At 36.7% G+C, this 18,947-nt stretch overlaps 1 protein-coding gene across 1 annotated transcript in view; it reads left to right on the top strand.

Annotated features, from left to right (window-relative positions):
• The window catches only part of LOC120538916 (glutamate dehydrogenase, mitochondrial), a 60,250-nt gene that overhangs the window by 26,237 nt on the left and 15,066 nt on the right, over positions 1-18,947 (top strand). The window contains exons 6-9 of the mRNA XM_039768531.1: positions 1,088-1,267; positions 4,254-4,391; positions 5,744-5,881; positions 6,101-6,181. Of these exons, the coding sequence (XP_039624465.1) occupies positions 1,088-1,267; positions 4,254-4,391; positions 5,744-5,881; positions 6,101-6,181 (537 nt within the window). The remainder of the gene's footprint in view (positions 1-1,087; positions 1,268-4,253; positions 4,392-5,743; positions 5,882-6,100; positions 6,182-18,947) is intronic.

Genomic DNA, 18,947 nt, shown 5'->3' with positions numbered 1-18,947 from the left:
AGTTGCTATAGAGACACTAAGGGTTGTTAGGATAAGGAATGTACCATTTGAAAGCAGAAGTGTTCTCTTTTTTCCTTCCTTTGTATCTTAAAGGAATCAATTCGTTTTCAGCAGAATAAAAGTTTGAACCTGTTCGCTGATTGGCTGTTCTCGAAAACAAATCTTCTACTTTATATAAAAAAAGAAAAATGTACAAAGAACATAAATAAACTTGATGCAGAGTGTTATTTTCTTTTTCCCAAAATTAGCATTATTTTGGGAGTACAAAATGGACTCGGTCATCTGAAATAGCAGTTGCTATATCACTTATTTTACTGTCCTATCAAAAATATACTACAATTTACAGTACAATTAAAGTTGTACAAATAATACATGTGCCAGGTTAGATGAGCCTTTCAGTAAAGATCTTAACTGTGTTAGGAATCTCTAATAAAATTATATTCCTCAAATGTACTCTACCATTGTTCTCCAGGAAGATATTTAATTAGGGAACTTGTCTGGCAGTCTGAAAGCTGGTTGATTTTAACATTGCTATGCATATGGTATGATTTGTCTTATCTGTGTATTTCTAATCAGTTTGTAGAACAACAATTGAATTCAACCTTTGAAAAAGACCAAAAAAGTAATTTTTGGATGGTTTAAAGTACAATTTCACACATCATATAATTACCAAGAATTAAAACTGATAAACGCATAGTTTAAACTGGATAGAGAAGCAAACAACCTGTGATGAATAGAAACACTTACATTTTAATTCCATTTTAAATTAGTTCTGAACCAACCAGAATCTTAAATTTTCTGGTTCTTAGTGAAAGAGCTTTTCTTATGCAGGCTATTAACCTCTATCAACAGCTAGTATTTTCCTGCAAAATATTAAAATTCCTTCCCCTCAGCAGTGTATTGTCTTGCTCATCTGTTGTAACATTTTTAATGCTTTATGCATGGTTTGTTTCAGCATTTTATTTTGTAATTATAATATAGTTAGCTAGGCTTGTAGGATAAGGGTGCTATATAAGAATAAATTAAGTTGATTGCCTTTTTGATTAAGCAAATATATCCTCTTTGTTTTGTTTTTTCTCCTTCATAGGATATAAATGCTCATGCTTGTGTGACTGGGAAACCAATTAGCCAAGGAGGCATCCATGGCAGAATCTCTGCAACTGGTAGAGGAGTATTTCATGGTATTGAGAACTTCATCAATGAAGCTTCATACATGAGTGTATTAGGCATGACTCCTGGGTTTGGGGATAAGACCTTTGTTATTCAGGTAAAGACAGATGGCATACATTTCTATTTACTGAATTGGTTTTTAAATACATTGCATTGTGGTTCGGTTACTGAGAAGAAACGCAAAGCTGTTTTGATTTTTAACTTGGCATAGAATCTGTGTAGTTTCAGCAAACAATACTCTGGCATAGTGTTCTGCTAAGTAGAAAATAATCTTGCGTTAAATCCATCTGTTGAACAAATTATTTTAAAAGGAGATTTCTTTAAAAGCGCAATTTACTTACTTACTTGCACCAACTTGTTATTTAGAATTTTATAAAGAAAGCATTAAAATCCACAATAATTGAATTTAGTGAAGGAACAACATCTTTTTTTATGATCCCTTGCATTCCTTTCAAATTGTATTTAATTGGAAAGAATTCAGGATTTTTTTTCATTTTTCTTATGAATATTCTTTTTGTTAGTTGATACAATAATTAGAAGAAACAGTCCGATGATCTGCCAGTGACTAACTGTGGTTTTTTTTTTTTTTTTTGGAGACAGAAACATTAATCATTTTGCATTCGTCTATTTATTTATCCATCCATTGGTGAATTTGTTACCTAAACTTGATGAAATCATTCCATTGTCTGAAAGAGACAGAAGCCTATCCTAGCAGCTTTGGGTACCAGTACGTTGAAGGGAACATTCATGTGCAAACTCGTACCAAGCCACTTTACCGCCATCAGTCTGTCTATATATGTGTTTTTAGGATGTGGTAGAAAGACTGGAGTCCCTATAGAGAAGCTCATGTAGACATTGAGAAAATGTTTAAATTCTATATAACAGTGACTGCACCAGGGTTGAGATCCTGTTTCTTAGAGTCTCTTTGACGTGGACAAATTTTTTGGTACCCTTAAGGCTCATTGGAAAAAGTACAGTATACCACCTGAGAGCGATTAAATGAAAAACTATTGTCTACCATCCACATGTACCTACATGTCTTTGATACAGTATGTCATTGAGTAAAGCAAAGCATGTGTGAAAAAAGGTCAAGTTTTGTTTATTCTATGAAAAGGTATTCTAAAATGGCCTGGATACATTTGTTGGTATCCCTAAAAAAGATAATAAATACTTCGATTAAAGTGATTTTTCAAACTAGCTGTTTTCTTCAATTAGTATCAAACATGCCTCGAATCGTGTAATCAGTCATTCAGCCTATTTAAATGGAGAAAATTAGTCACTCAACTGTTTGGTATTTCTGTGTGTCCCACACTGAACATGGACCAGAGAAAGCAAAGAAGAGAGTTGTCTGAGGAGATCAGAAAGAAAATCCTGGACAAGCATGTTAAAGGCAAAGGCTATAACACCATCTCCATGCAGCTTGATGTTCCTCTGACAATAGTTCTGAATATTATTAAGAAGTTTAGGGTCCATGGGACAGTAGCCAGACTCCCTGAATGTAGCCACAAGAGGAAAATCGACGCCAGAATTGGCAGAAGGATGGTGAGAATGATAGACAAAAAAACAAGGACAAGTTCTAAAGAGAGAGAAGCTGAACTTCAAAGTCAAGATCCATCAGTGTCTGTTTTCACCATCCTTCTCTTTGTGAGTGACAGTGGGATCAATGAAAGAAGACAAACCAGGTGGACTCCACTGTTGAATAGAAAACATAAGAAAGCCAAATTGGAATTTTCTAAAATGGACAGATAAGACAAAAACTGACCTCTTTGGCAAGTCGCGTCATATCTGTGTACCAGACAAAAAATTTAAGCTTTCAAAGAAAAGAACACCATACCTACTGTGTAACATGGAGGGGGGTTGGTTATGTTTTGGGGCTGCTTTGCTGCATCTAGTATGGGGCACTTTGAGTCTGTACAGGGAACAGTGTAATTTCAAGATAATCCTCCAACAGGATAATGAGCCAAAACACACAGCTAAAAGCACTATTCTTAAGTGGCATCTGTGAGTGCTAATCTTATCAAACATCTATGGAAAGAAATAAAATGTGCAATATAGAGAATGCCCCCTTCAAACCTGACACAGCTGGAGCAGTTTGCTTATGAAGAGTGAGCCAAACTATCTGTTGCCTGGTGCGAAAGTCTCATTGAGAGCTTATATTATGTTAAGGGTCCCATCATTTTTCTCCATGCCATTTTCATTTGTGTTATTTTTGGAAATATTCTATTGAATCAAAATTCTAAGGCAAGGTCTGCTTTTTGTTAAATTTAGGAATAAACAATAGTGGGTATTAATTTCTTTTGTCAGTTTTCAGCAGGTTCTTCTTTTTTCATGGAGAACCAACAAATTTGTCCTCATTTGTATCACTGCCAACCACAACAGCACTAAGAATTTTTTTCTTTCACAAACAAAATTCTAAATTTTCTGTTTACCTTGACTTAAGATTTACAAAGAAATCCTCCAAAATATCTGTGTCTGCTCTAGAAGTTTTTTAATTTGACTTCTGATCACGATAACGCCGACTTTTATTCTTCTGGAAGAGGGTCTAACGGCAGCCTGCAATACCTATGACATAGGTCAGGTAATGCCCACAACATCAGTCACTAAACACTCTTTAATTCAGATAACCCTCCCACAACCCTAATCTTAACCATAGTTTAACAGGGCCCATAAACACAGTTAAACATAGTCTAATGCGATGGGTGTTTCGTGACTGACGTCGAGGGCATTTCGTGATGCTGGGGCATTGCATGACTGACCTCATAGGTTCTGTGTTCTGCAATTGCACTCTGTTGTTTTTCTGAGGAGATGGCTTTAAATAGAATCAAGTCTTGTATGCTTTTTACTGGTCTTTTAATTATTCAGGTAAACATTGTGTAGTTTGCTTGTACCTGTGTTATATATATATATTTTTTTATTAGGTTCAGTAGCCACTATTTTAGTGGGCATTGTTTTAACAAATAATTTATAGTATTACTCGGACATCCAGCTGGTTTCCACTGGAGGTATAATTTGGGTGTTGCATCCTTCATGTACTTTTTCATGCCACATTTAAACAAATTCTTATTCTCTGCTTTCCCACACAGGGATTTGGTAATGTAGGCCTGCACTCCATGCGTTATCTACACCGCTATGGTGCCAAGTGCATTGGTGTTGGAGAAGTAGATGGTGCAATTTGGAACCCTAATGGTATTGACCCTAAGGAGCTTGAGGATTATAAATTGGTAAGTTCCAAATTTAATTTAGTATGAGCCTTTTAAAGCTATGTAGTCTGTTATTAAAGAAAATGTTACTAATTTGTTTGCAAGTCAACTGGAACGTTCTTGTACTGCTTCATGGAATAGTGTTTTGAATATTGAATCAGCTCTGCCACGTTTGGCTAATATAATTTAACCAGTAACAGCGCACTGCATGATAACGTTCAGTAAATACACTTGACTAGAGCATTCATAGTTTTCATACTTTTTTTCTGTATGTTTTAGCATTTGTTTGCTCAGAGGTTGATATGCTTGCTGCTTCCTGAGCAGCTCTTCTTTTCTCCACCCTATCGGCCCGCTTCTTCTCTTCTTTTATGAGCATCTTTTCACGTTAAAACTGATGGTCAGTGTTTGTGTTACAATTATTTAGTATGTTTTCTTTCATTTTTCACTTAAGCTGGCACTTAATTCTTCCATCTGCCTCAGGAATGATTTAAGATATGAAGAGGTAGGGGAAGTGACAGCGAAGGTAGTAAGGATGAGAACGGCGCCCACTGCAGAGAGTTGATTTTACAATAAAATAAAATTAAAAGAGGAATAACCTTGGGGTCAATCATCACCTCGAAAGTGCATAGTAGACGTCATATAGTATATGTGTACCAAATTTCAGGTCAACTGGTCAAACGGTTTGTGAGCTATAGGTGATTTAAAATCCTGGACAGACAAACGGTCAGCCACTGTAGCCTGTTATATATATATATATATATATATATATATATATAGTTCCTACTGATTTTCTATGGCAGTTGATCCTAGTGAGTGCTCATTCTGTTTTAAGCTATTTTAAATGCAGAAATGGGCTGCATTTTACTCTCTTGGCAACACCAGATCAATCTTTTCTATCATTATTTTTTTTACTTCTGTTTATTGTGGTGTTTTTTAAACACTATGAAACGCTTACAGCAGTGACAGTTCGTTATCTATTATTAGTTATAAATTGTTACAAGCAAGGCTTTGGCCGGAAACTTCTTTTTCCAGAGTAACCATTTGGAGAAAATGATGATGTTCTTTTAGTTAATTCAGTAATAAGCTAGTTCCTAGTGTACTAAAGGTAAGTTAATAATTAATACTTTAGCAACAAGACACTATAAAATTTATATTTGTCTGAATTTTGCATGGGGAGCGTTTTTACGTAGAGAAGCAAGCCAGAACAACAGAGCCACCTAGTAGTAATGTGAGGTTACTACATCTAGACATCATTGCAAATTACTTGTGGTTCATTTTCAAGTGCTTAAATCTTAATGTATATTTGCCATCTGACATGTCCAAAAATGCTATTCATGTTTACAATAAGTGATACATTTTTTTGTCTTTTACAGCAACATGGCACCATTGTAGGATTTCCCAAAGCAACACCTTATGAAGACAATATCCTTGAAGCGGACTGTGACATCCTCATCCCTGCAGCCAGTGAAAAGCAGTTGACAAAGACCAATGCACACCGGATTAAAGCAAAGGTGCAGGCAAAGTACTTTTTTTTTTTTTTTAATAAATATACAGATCAGACCAAACCACAACTATAGATAAATAGATACTGTAGGTATATAGAACTTTTTGTCCCCAGGGGAAATTTGGCTTTTTACAGAAGCTCATTAAATAAATATATACCAGTATGGCAAAAAAGGTAAGCTGTACAAACAAACCTGGTTAACTTTGACTTTTGTTTTTTTTTTCAGATCATTGCCGAAGGTGCAAATGGTCCAACAACTCCTGAAGCAGACAAGATTTTCCTTGAAAGAAATATTATGGTCATTCCGGTAGGATTTTTTTCTAAGTACTTAAAACATATTTCCATTATTAACACTAGGTTTGGCAGAAGACCAAAAATGAGACACTTGCACAATTTATACCTTCATTTATGGCTTCTGTGGAGTAAAATGCATTACCAGTGCCTGGAAAAAAAAATGTCTTCTTAAAGTGAAAAGAAGTTTGAAGTGTGCAGTTAGGAATAAGGCTGACACACAAACATATCTGCAACCCAAAGTACACAGTACAACTAAAAGTTTCCAGGGTGGATTATTCCCACTATTGCACTAATTAATGTAAATATAGATTTACATTTAATGTAATTATTATTATTATTAAAACACATGAGCAGGTTTTTATTTTCTTTTGACATTTATGAATGGTTATTGTGAAAAAGCCCTTCTCAACATCACTGTCCCAATGATAATTGGGTGGTGGGTCCTTTTTTCAACAGATTTCTTAGTGTAGATGGCAGCACAAGACTTTTTTTTTTTTTTTTAATTCACTTCTGTTTGCCTTAGTAAATTTTTTCTTGCCATATTTTGATACACAGCACCAAAATTACATCTCTATCAATGAAGTACTAAAACGGGTTGTGCAAGACGCACAGGATTTCGGCAGGGATACATGCATCTAAATGTCAATCAGGTCCTCTGTAAATTGAGTGAAATGGTTTTTCATATGGTGGAGCATCCTAATAAAATACAGCCTTATATTTCTGTTATGGTCAAGCTTAAATTTATCAGAGCAAATACAGTACATGGCAGCTGGTTTCTTTACTTACAAACAGCTATTGGCACTTTCCACCATATGACTGATTTTACTTTTTTTTTTTCGACGGAGTTAAAATGATGGTTTTGAGATTCTTTTCATCATTACAGGCACTATCTTTTGTTTCCCCTGAGAACTCAGTCTTTCTTCTAATCCAGATGCTATCTCCGGCCTTTCCTTTTTGTCTTCATTCTTATTGGCTGAAGAGTTGGCAGAATCCAACCAAAATAGCCTCTGACGTGGTTGAGCATGCCACAGATGTGGTTGTAAAATTTGTTGAGCCGAGGCAAATTCACTACACATGTAGAAACAAAATCCAGGGACAGCTACTCATGAGTATATCTTATTCTGCCCACCAAACTTGGCATGATCTCTCATAGCAGAGAAAGATTTTAGCAGAAACCTTTAGTACCTTGTGATAAAGATGTGTAACTGCTTTTGTAGGCAAATGCACCATTAGAATAGCTAAGAAAAAACTTTAGTATTGTCACCAAGCAGATTACTGCACTTATATGTGATTTGTAACAGAGTGAAAGTAAGAAATTACTGAATACTGGTCAGAAGAAATGACAGGTCCAAAGATTGCTCAAAACATTTATGGACTGAATTAGCTTGTTTAAAATATAACATCACGGCAAGATGCAATGCTTTGGAGAATTTGTTTAGAGGCTTTTGTTATGTCAGAGTATTTTGTGTGCAACTGATCTGGATCAACATTGAACAGAAGTTTTTTTATGTGTTTGTTGCATTTTAACACAAGATAGAAGTATTGTATATTGCATAGCACAATCTAATAAATTTACTGGATTTTGTACACATGATTATACTGATCCTATAATCTCAGGCTAATGATAATTTTCCATCCATCCATCCATCCTCTTCCGCATATCCGAGGTCGGGTCGCGGGGGTAGCAGCTTAAGCAGAGAGGCCCAGACTTCCCTCTCCCCGGCCACTTCTTCCAGCTCTTCCGGGAGAATCCCAAGGCATTTCCAGGCCAGCCGGGAGACATAGTCCCTCAAGCGTGTCCTGGGTCTTCCCCGGGGCCTCCTCCCGGTTGGACGTGCCCGGAACACCTCACCAGGGAGGCGTCCAGGAGGCATCCTGATCAGATGCCCGAGCCACCTCATCTGACTCCTCTCGATGCGGAGGAGCAGCGGCTCTACTCTGAGCCCCTCCCGGATGACTGAGCTTCTCACCCTATCTTTAAGGGAAAGCCCAGACACCCTGCGGAATGATAATTTTAATATTTTTATTTAAAGGGCTTCTGTGAATAGTTATTAGAGGCTTTAGTCTATTATTGAATATACTAAATCACCCACTTCATAGTGTTGTGGTTGGACAGAGGAGCGTTTTCAGCAGTAGATTGACTAGCATCAAGTGCTCCACTGAACGTCATAGGAAATCCTTCCTCCCCACAGCCATCAGACTCTAGAACTCCTTTTCTGGTCACTCACCCACACTTTAAGCTATTACCCTTTTTCTTTATTGGATATCCAGGTACATTTTTTCAAGTACTTGAAATGTGCAACATACTATCTGTTCTTGTGCAATAAATTGTCTGCTCTTCACATGAGAATAACCTTATTTGTTCTCAAAATGTGCAATATTAACTTAAGGTGCAACACTCTGTACTTTTAGTTTGATACTGACATTTATTATAATTTATTTATATTTACATGATTACTCTATACTTGCTCTTAGTGTAACATGTCCCTTGTCTGTTGTTAAGTTGTAACATAAGTAATTTCCTTCAGGATTAATAAAGTTTTCTGATTCTGATTATTTTGACACATGCACATTCTATTGGTATATAATTCTAAACCTGCTTTACCCGGTCCGTGATCACGTAAAGAAAAATTCACCCAACAATGGACCCAAGACAAAAACTGAACCTGAGTGAGTGCTGTTTACTCCTGTGCCCCCATTCACATAAACTTTACCCATTTGAAAGAGTGTATAACTATAACCCAAAGTCCCCAGAGGAAGCCAATAGGATGTTAGATTAAAACATTTTCACAGAAGAAAAGTCAGTGTGCACAATGCAGCTGTTACTCATATCTTCATATCCTTTTAACAGACATTAAACTTAAAATAGTTTTAATAGGTAAAACACCTTAAGGCCCTTTACAAAGCACACTAGAATATGATTCAAAGCAACATGTGAGGGCAAAATATTAGCATCCTTGCTCTTCTTTCAGGAAATGCTCCACTTTTCCCAGATAAATGCTGCAGTTACAAAGGCTTTGGGTTTACATATCTATTTCTATTTTTTACATTGGAACAACACAAAAAGCAGAGAAAAATACTGTAATCTGATATCATTCCACACAGAACTCCTTAAATGGACTGAACACAATTATTGTAGCCATTCTGTTGTAAGTGAGTATGTTTTAGCTATGGTCAGTTGTGTTTCATTGTCAAATTTTTACATGTTGTATCATGTGAAGGAATCTCCACAGATACTGTGAAGTTGAAAGCACAATAACTTGAATAGAATTGCAAAAAGGCATAGTGTGCCTAACCCCCATCAGGCAACATCTGATATCTTTATTAGTGTACTTCTTACTGTGAAAACTCATTGATTTATTTATTTTTATTTTTTATAATTTCCAAATATTTAAATTAGGGTTAAAAACATGGTGATGCAATTGTATTTTAATGTGGATTGTCTTTTCTGTTTTCTGTATTCTCCAGGGTTAATTCAAAGAAGTCATTATTCAATAATAGCATATTTTGCAGTGCAATTTTCAAAATCAATTAAAATGAAAGAATTAAAAAAAAAAAAAGCAATCAATCATACAGTCTATTAAATTCCCTTTCCCTTCTTATCTCTAAAGCAAAAAACGAAAACATTCCTAGTGAGGTACTAACTAGTGAAGCATTGAAAAAGAGTTCAGCATGTCTAATTAATTAAGGGAAGTATTACTAAATGTCTAAGGTTTTCTAAAGCTTCTTGTAGTGTGAAGTTCACTTTTGTTTCTAATAATAAGTAAAATGCAACGATCTTCCTCCACTATGATAGAAGATAAGTTAAGGCTGTTTAGTCCCTTTTATTTGAAAACAAAAGTATTAGAACACAACACTGAATCAAATGAAAATAACGTATTAAGTATGCCAGTATGCTTCAAAAACAATTCCTAAAACTCCACTTTTATCCATCACCTGACAAAGAGAGCTTTATGAATACAGTGCTGTATCGAAAATATTTCTGTATGCATAGGGTCAAAGAACAAGTTTAATAAAAAGTCTGAGCACAGGCCTTGCATTTTTACTTTAGAATTACATAAATATGTTGTTGACAAGTTCTGATAAAATTCAGAACTTCTGATAACAGAAAAATGTGTTTTCTCACAGAATGATTGTGGGTGGATTGGGGGGGACTCTTCTAGGTGAGCAGAATAAGTCCTGGTGCAAGTAATGTGGTATAGGATATTTTAATCAATTATTTTTATTTCAGAATTTTGTTCTTGTCTGTGTTTTATCACGAAAGTGCCTACAAAAGATTAGCCTCCACAGGTTTGTTTTTATTGGTGGACAAGTTAGTCCTGGAAGTGCCTAAATTATTAATTTTGCATTACATGTACGCCCAGCAATACTTACAATTTGAATCCAGCAGAGGGCACATGCTCCCTGGGAATATGTTAGAGATTGCAGCTTTTTAATAAACCAAAATATCTCTCTGTCTCTCTCTCTCTCTGTCCCTGTCTCTCTCTGTCTCTCTCTGTCTCTCTCTCTCTCTCTATAATATATATATACTGTGTATATATAATGTGTGTATAAAGAAAGGATACATACAGTGCATCCGGAAAGTATTCACAGCGCATCACTTTTTCCACATTTTGTTATGTTACAGCCTTATTCCAAAATGGATTAAATTCATTTTTTTCCTCAGAATTCTACACACAACACCCCATAATGACGTGAAAAAGTTTACTTGAGATTTTTGCAAATTTATTAAAAATAAAAAAAACTGAGAAATCACATGTACATAAGTATTCACAGCCTTTGCTATGAAGCTCAAAATTGAGCTCAGGTGCATCCTGTTTCCCCTGACCATCCTTGAGATGTTTCTGCAGCTTAATTGGAGTCCACCTGTGGTATATTCAGTTGATTGGACATGATTTGGAAAAGCACACACCTGTCTATATAAGGTCCCACAGTTGACAGTTCATGTCAGAGCACAATTCATGCACAAACCAAGCATGAAGTCAAAGGAATTGTCTGTAGACCTCCGAGACAGGATTGTCTCGAGGCACAAATCTGGGGAAGGTTACAGAAAAATTTCTGCTGCTTTGAAGGTCCCAATGAGCACAGTGGCCTCCATCATCCGTAAGTGGAAGAAGTTTGAAACCAACAGGACTCTTCCTAGAGCTGGCCAGCCATCTAAACTGAGTGATCGGGGGAGAAGGGCCTTAGTCAGGGAGGTGACCAAGAACCCGATGGTCCTCTGTGGAGAGAGGAGAACCTTCCAGAAGGACAACCATCCCTGCAGCAATCCACCAATCAGGCCTGTACGGTAGAGTGGCCAGATGGAAGCCACGCCTTAGTAAAGGGCACATGGCAGCCTGCCTGGAGTTTGCCAAAAGGCACCTGAAGGACTCTCAGACCGTGAAAAATAAAATTCTCTGGTCTGATGAGACAAAGATAGAACTCTTTGGTGTGAATGCCAGGCGTCACGTTTGTAGGAAACCAGGCACCGCTCATCACCAGGCCAATACCATCCCTACAGTGAAGCATGGTGGTGGCAGCATCATGCTGTGGGGATGTTTTTCAGCGGCAGGAACTGGGAGACTAGTCAGGATAAAGGGAAAGATGACTGCAGCAATGTACAGAGACATCCTGGATGAAAACCTGCTCCAGAGTGCTCTTGACCTCAGACTGGGGCGACGGTTCATCTTTCAGCAGGACAACGACTCTAAGCACACAGCCAAGATATCAAAGGAGTGGCTTCAGGACAACTCTGTGAATGTCCTTGAGTGGCCCAGCCAAAGCCCAGACTTAAATCCGATTGAACATCTCTGGAGAGATCTTAAAATGGCTGCGCACCGACGCTTCCCATCCAACCTGATGGAGCTGGAGAGGTGCTGCAAAGAGGAATGGGCGAAACTGGCCAAGGATAGGTGTGCCAAGCTTGTGGCATCATATTCAAAAAGACTTGAGGCTGTAATTGCTGCCAAAGGTGCATCGACAAAGTATTGATAAAGGCTGTGAATACTTATGTACATTTGATTTCTCAGTTTTTTTTATTTTTAATAAATTTGCAAAAACCTCAAGTAAACTTTTTTCACATTGTCATTATGGGTGTTGTGTGTAGAATCCTGAGGGAAACAAATGAATTTAATCCATTTTGGAATAAGGCTGTAACATAACAAAATGTGGAAAAAGTGATGCGCTGTAAATACTTGCCGGATGCACTGTATAGCTTCTTTTAATGTCAGCTTAAACTACAGATAAAAACCCAAAAGAAGCCCTTAAAGCCCAATACTAGTATGGGGTCCCTGGAAACCATCCTCAACATCTTTGGAAGTACGGGAGACATTGTTTTGGGAAGACGCAATGTCATCCATCTATCCATCCGTAGCTGAGCTTCCATCTTCAATGCAATTTCCAGAGGTTTTACATGTTTGTCACAGTCTTTGCTTCCAGAATAAGAGCATTCAGTTTCCAAACATGGTATGCAGTCTTTTGCTGGCATAGCCTAAATTGAAATGTCACATAGTAACTATTGACCATAAACTGACTGTCAGACCACGGGATTTAGCTATTCTTTTAATAGCCTACCTGAGTTGTTTCCCCCTTGTCTCTCCTCATTTCCCTGTCAGGTTGCTTACATGGCAGTATTTTTTTCTTCCTGTCAGCTACTTTCCGTAGTTTAGAGTTTTAGCTCTGCCAGTTCATGGCGTTAGTTACCCATTTTGAGTAAAATACCAAATAATAGATTATAATTCACGGATCACACTCACACACTTCAAGCTTTTGGCTACACCATTGGAATATTTAATAAGGACTGGCTACCTTTGTTAAGGATTCAACACTAAACTTCTAAAATACATTTAACAATTTGTGTGATCCACTATGTTCTCTGAAATCCTTAGCAAAAGCCAGGAGCCTCCTTCCTGCCGAGATCACAGAGCACAGGCTGCTCCAGACTTCTCTGTCTCTGAAAGGATTTAACCTAAAAGAGCACAACTCATTGCATAACTGAATATCTTGGTGTTGAGTGCTAAAGTAAGTAAATAAGGCAGTTTCAGTGAGATAATGCCAAAACTTAATTTTAGACTGAAGTAATGTTTATTTGCAGAGAAACTAGGCATATTTTGAGTTTATTGCCAATCATATGTTTACCTGTTTGGGGGGGGTGTTGCAGTATTATTTTATTATTATCATCAGATGTTTATGACTTTCATTTGTTTATGTTGTTCATTCAATTGTTTGTTTTCATGTTTTCTTTTATCAGTTGTATATTCAAGCTTCTATTTTTTATTTTTTTTGTAATTTTATTAATATAGCTTTCCTCAAAAACCATATCCAGACAAAGTTCAAACACTGAATTGTGTTTTACTTTAACTTGTTATAAACACAGTGATGTTTACAGGATGCATATTTACACTGCCCATGCAGAGAATTTTTGCAGCTGTTGTCTCTCTGTAAATGTATTTTAATGTCCCATTCGTGGGTTAAGGAAAGAAGACGTGCAACTTGCAAATGTAGACAACTAAGGGAAAAACCTTTATGAAGTAGTCAGGCTCAAAACAGGAGATATGTAGTGATTATACAGAAGAGGAGAAGTCAAAAGTAATACTATCATGAACTATATAAAGTGCCCACCTCCTGTGTTCTGGCCATGGTAGGGTGGGGTGACCCACATCTTTTTTTCTTGTCCAGAACATCTTCCCTTCTTCAATTGTCAAATCCATCCTATTGGTTAAGGCTGCTCTTTGAGTACTCTGCCCATCACTTCTGCTATCAACCATCGTTTGCAAGCCCCCAAGCAGCCAGATTGCACTGTGTCTCTACTGGAGTTGTCTTAAGCACAGAGAAATAAAAGGTTACAGCACATTAGCGTAGCCCACTCACTATATTATTATTGTTGAAATATGTTGATAAATAAACAAAAACACAGGTGAGCTACTTTTCTTTTTTTTCTATAATGTCACCAAATTTTAATCAAATCAGTCAAAGCATTTTAAAAATTTGGGGATAATAAATTTTTTCTATTTTAAGGTTGTTTTTGTCCTTAAATATTGATTTGTCCAGAGGTCCTTACTTAGTGGATACATACTGCACTAGATATACACACAGGAAATAGCTTTAAATAACTTTATAGTTTTTATTACTAAGTTTGTGAACTATTGCAAGACAGTTAAAGAAAAACATCCAAATAATGTGCTGATTTTGATTTTTAAACTCTGAGATTTTGTGAAGCATTTTCAATAAACTAAGCACATCTGGAAGTGTTGAGAATGGATCAATAATGTAGAGCACTATATCATTAGCAAAAAAAGAGATGCTTTTGGTTCAGTTCCTTTCCTTAGAGTCCAATAACAGTGACAAGTACAAATGGTGTCAAGTGGGCAGCTCTGTCCAAGTCCACTTTGTAAAGTAAAGTCATTGACTTCACAATGTTTACATAAACTGATGCTTCTGGGCTAGAGTAGTATAGTTTAACTGATGCACATTTATTGGGTTCAAATCCAAATGTGCATAATGCTTTGAAGAAGTTGCCCCATTAAAATTGATCTAGGAATTCTGTTGCCTTTAAGTTTTATGTGTGTGTGTGTGTGTGTGTGTGTGTGTGTGTGTGTGTGTGTGTGTGTGTATACATATAAACACAACATTCAACATATGTTGAATGTTTGGTAGTAATTCTGTGCCTTTAACAAATCTAGTTTGACCTTATAATGAAAAAGTGGCTTTCTCTGTTCTGTTTGCTTTGGCCTGAATCTTAATGTCATTGTCCAGAAAATAAACCTTGGCCTGTAGAGTACCCATAGTTGAAGGTTTTTATTTTTCTTGGAAAAAAAACTGTAATTGACACCTAAATTATGTTTTATTTAAAAGGTTATCTTTTCTACCTTCTGTAAACATGGCATCCAATTAAAACCCCTTATTTACAAACCTTTTTTAATTTTTTTCTTATTTAAAACTAGGGGGCTTTGCTCCCTGCTCGCTTCGCTCACCAAACCCCATGTTTGGTTTTCCGGATACACATTGTTGCTATTTCAATAGTTTCACTTTTATTTCAGAACTTCTGTAAAAACAGTATTTTGAATCTTTTGAGTCCGAATATGCTGAATCTTTTAAATGAGGTCAGTGAGACATGTATTAAAGACTTTGTACCATAATTCAGGATAGGTTTCCCTGTTTGGAATTTCAGCACAGACTAAGCGATCTATATCATCAGCAGTTAATATTTTTTTTTGCAAAGTAACCAATAAATGCATGTGAGGTAAACTCCGTTTTTGAAATTCTCTGACTTAAACTTCAAAGCCTTGCAATATTTACATACTTCAGACATATCACCTGTGTCCTTATATTCGATCTCTATTCGCTTTTTCGTTATTTCTCCTGGATTCTTTTTACTACTTTTACTGCTTTTATCAGTATGTTGCTGCTGGAGTATGTGAATTTCCCTTTGGGATTAATAAAGTATCTATCTATCTAATAATTTCTTTGTTTGCGCTAATGTGATGTTTGCTTTCTTTGTTTTGACCCTGTCCTTTTTTTCTGCTTTCATATTCTGTATCTTGCGCTGCATGTGTTTGGCCCCCTTGTTTTTTAACCTCTTTATGATGTTTTGTACTCTGTCTTTTATTTCTGACCTCGCTTTGTCCTGCTTTTTTTTTTTTTTCAATGACACCTGGTCTGTGGTGATTATTTTCCCTTTTTCGGGTAATAATTTCCATTTGTTTGCGCTACTGCAATCTTTACTTTTTCTTTTTTTATACTTTCTAATTTTCCTACTTTCATATTCTTTAACTTTCTCCACATGTGTATCGTGCTGGTTTTTTTTTTTTTTTTGAGACTTTCGAATTCCACTGCTTTCATAATCTCTAACCTGCTCTGCATGTATATAGCGCCAACGTTTGTGAACGTCTTTATGAAGTTTTACTTTGTCTTTTACTCTGTCTTTTAATTCTGAGCCTGATTGCTTTGTTTCAGTTCCACTTGTTTCGGGCTGATAATTAGTTTCCTTATTTTCTGAATTTGCACCTAGATTATTCTTTTTCTTTTTTCCTCATTTTTCTCTCCAACGCTTTTCAGTCTGTTTTTTCTGCGCTGCTTTCTTCTTCGCTTAGTCGTTGACGATTCATTTATAAAGTGTTTTCCTTATATGCTTTATATACGCTGAGACCCTGGATCTGTATGTGCACAAAGCCTTAGTTTACACGACTGAGTGTTTTGCTGCCCCGTGGTCTTATTTGATATTGATTATAAGTAGGGCGTGTCTTGCAAGAATCTCATGTTCTACGTCATCGCGAGAAGGTCCTGGGTCAATCTCTTGGCATAATGTCTCATGTTTAACGTCCCCACGAGACGCTCTGTGGCCATTCTCTTTTGTCTTGCAGGTCTTTTAAGTGTCTTCCATGATCTTAACATGAAGATCACGTCTTGTATCCCTAGTGTTTCTCTCCATGATTTTTTTTATAATAGAGAGATAAGAAAAGTGTTAGGTGCTGGTATGGCCCTGAAGCTTTCTCACTGAGAGATCAAACTTTCACAAATCTGTTAAGATTAACATTTATTAGAACGTCTGAACTGCCTGTCTAGCTCATCCACAAACTTTGCCAGCAACTGTAGAATTTTAGAAACAAATCTCTAATTAGGTTTCATTTTCATTACATTCTGATGTGCACGTCATCTTATTGTATTACTTAAATATGCTACTTATTTCTTATTTGGTAACTTTTGCTCCGGTGGCATTGGTCATTTCTGTAATAGTTCCAGAACCCCCCGCGATAGATGAAAATCTGCGAAGTAGAAACCATATGTTTGTCTGTTTATTTTTATATATTTTAAGCCCTTATAAGCTCTCCCACACTGTTAACATTATTAGAGCTCTCTAGACATGAAATAACACCCTTTAGTCAAAAGTTTAAACTGTGCTCCATGACAAGACAGAGATGACAATTCTTTCTCACAATTAAAAGAATGCAAACATATCTTCCTCTTCAAAGAATGTGTGTCAGGAGAAGAGAATGTCAGAGAGAGAGAGCGCGACAGTAAAGCAAACAATCAAAAAATAATACGTGCTTTTGCGCTTTTTAGGTATGCCAAAGCACCGCGATAAAGCAGCATTTTTTAGAGCGTCCGTATCTTCTAAGCAATCAGCCTCTGTGCAAAAAGCCCCTCTGCTCACACCCCCTCCGTCAGGCGCAGAGAATGTCAGAGAGGGTGAGAGAGAAAAGCAAACAATCAAGCACCGTGCGGGAAGCATATCTTATATCATTGAGGAGTTTTAGTTAATATGTAATACATGCTCTTGATTGGGTAGCTTCTAAGCCATCCACCAATAGCGTCCCTTGTATGAAATCAACTGGGCAAACAAACTCAGGAAGCATGTATCATAAATTAAAAGACCCATTGTCCGCAGAAATCCGTGAACCAGCGAAAAATCTGTGATATATATTTAGATATGCTTACATTTAAAATGCGCGATAGTGTGAAGCCGCGAAAGTCGAAGCGCGATATAGTGAGGGATTACTGTATTCAGAATTTATTTCTTATGTATTTGTTGGGCTAGCATTTATTTGCTTTTTCACTATATAATAAGAAAGATGACTTTTTTTAAGTTCAGGAGTGGGTAATCTTACATATTTATCATCAGCTTTGAATATACTGTATCACTGATTCAGCCTGCTGCCTCTCTGGTTTATAGTTTTATTATTGTTTGAATTATGTCCTCTCAAATATGCTATCTCTAAGCATTTCTCTGAGACTTAAAGGTGTCTCCATATGTACAATAGTTTTCACAGAAACGTCAATTTATGTGGAGACAAATGTCATTTTGAAACCCACTTAATCCAGAACAGGGTTGGGTTAGGGGAGGTGTAGCCTATCTTAGCTAGCATAGGGTGTAAGGCAGAAAAAAACCCACAGTCCATCACAGGGAAAACACTCATACCCTAGGACTAACTAAGCATTGCCAGTCCACTTAGCCAGTATGTCTTTGGACTGTGGGAGGAAACTGGAGCACCTGGAAGAAACCCACACAGACATGGGGATAACATGGGTCACAAACCCTGGTCTCATTACTGTGAGGCAGCAGCGCTACCACTGTGCCACCGTATCACCCTGTGTAAGTAATGCATTCCATATATTGCTGTCACATTCTCATTTCGTCCTAAACCACATAAAAATGCTGTGAATTTTCCTGCGAATCTATCACTGTAATGATAGTACTGTACATCCTCATTCCTCTCCAGTCCATGCGTCCCTGGCAGCAGTTCAGCTACACAGGTTGTAGGATGTAACAGCAGTTTTAACTGTATATTTTAGCATATGTTCAGTACTCAAAAATTTCAGTAAAATGTACATGTAGTTAAAGCAAAATAATTATGTCTAAAAACAAGATTTGTTTAAGAATTGTAGAATATATTTAATTATTGAAGTTGTACAGAATTGCTTTCCAGTAGGTAAGATCAGGAATGAGAGACATAATCTCTGTAATAAAAACCATGAGAAACAACAAGAAATATCATGTACAAGCAGATTTCCGCTTCTGCAGCTGAAAAAATGTCAGCGTGTAGTAAAGAAGTGAACCCCGACTCTTAGCTGCAAGGAGAGAATAATAAATTGCCACTTGGTTCGAGCTTGTGCGAGAGCTAATGAGAAAATGGAGCAGTTTAGAGAGCAGCAAAGGAAATAATGATTACCTGTCAGACAGAGCGACTCCGAGGTCAATTAATTGATCAGTAGGTTCTTATATAGCATGCACAACTTTGAGGTCAGCTCCTTGCTTCTGTCAATTTAATGGATTTTTACAGGAAATATGATTGCGCAGA

The sequence above is a fragment of the Polypterus senegalus genome, chromosome 1 (assembly GCF_016835505.1).
Source record: "Polypterus senegalus isolate Bchr_013 chromosome 1, ASM1683550v1, whole genome shotgun sequence".
NCBI classification, from domain to species: Eukaryota; Metazoa; Chordata; class Cladistia; order Polypteriformes; family Polypteridae; genus Polypterus; species Polypterus senegalus.
The sequence above is the reverse complement of the archived record's forward strand: the minus strand, read 5'-3'. Positions and strand labels throughout refer to the sequence as shown.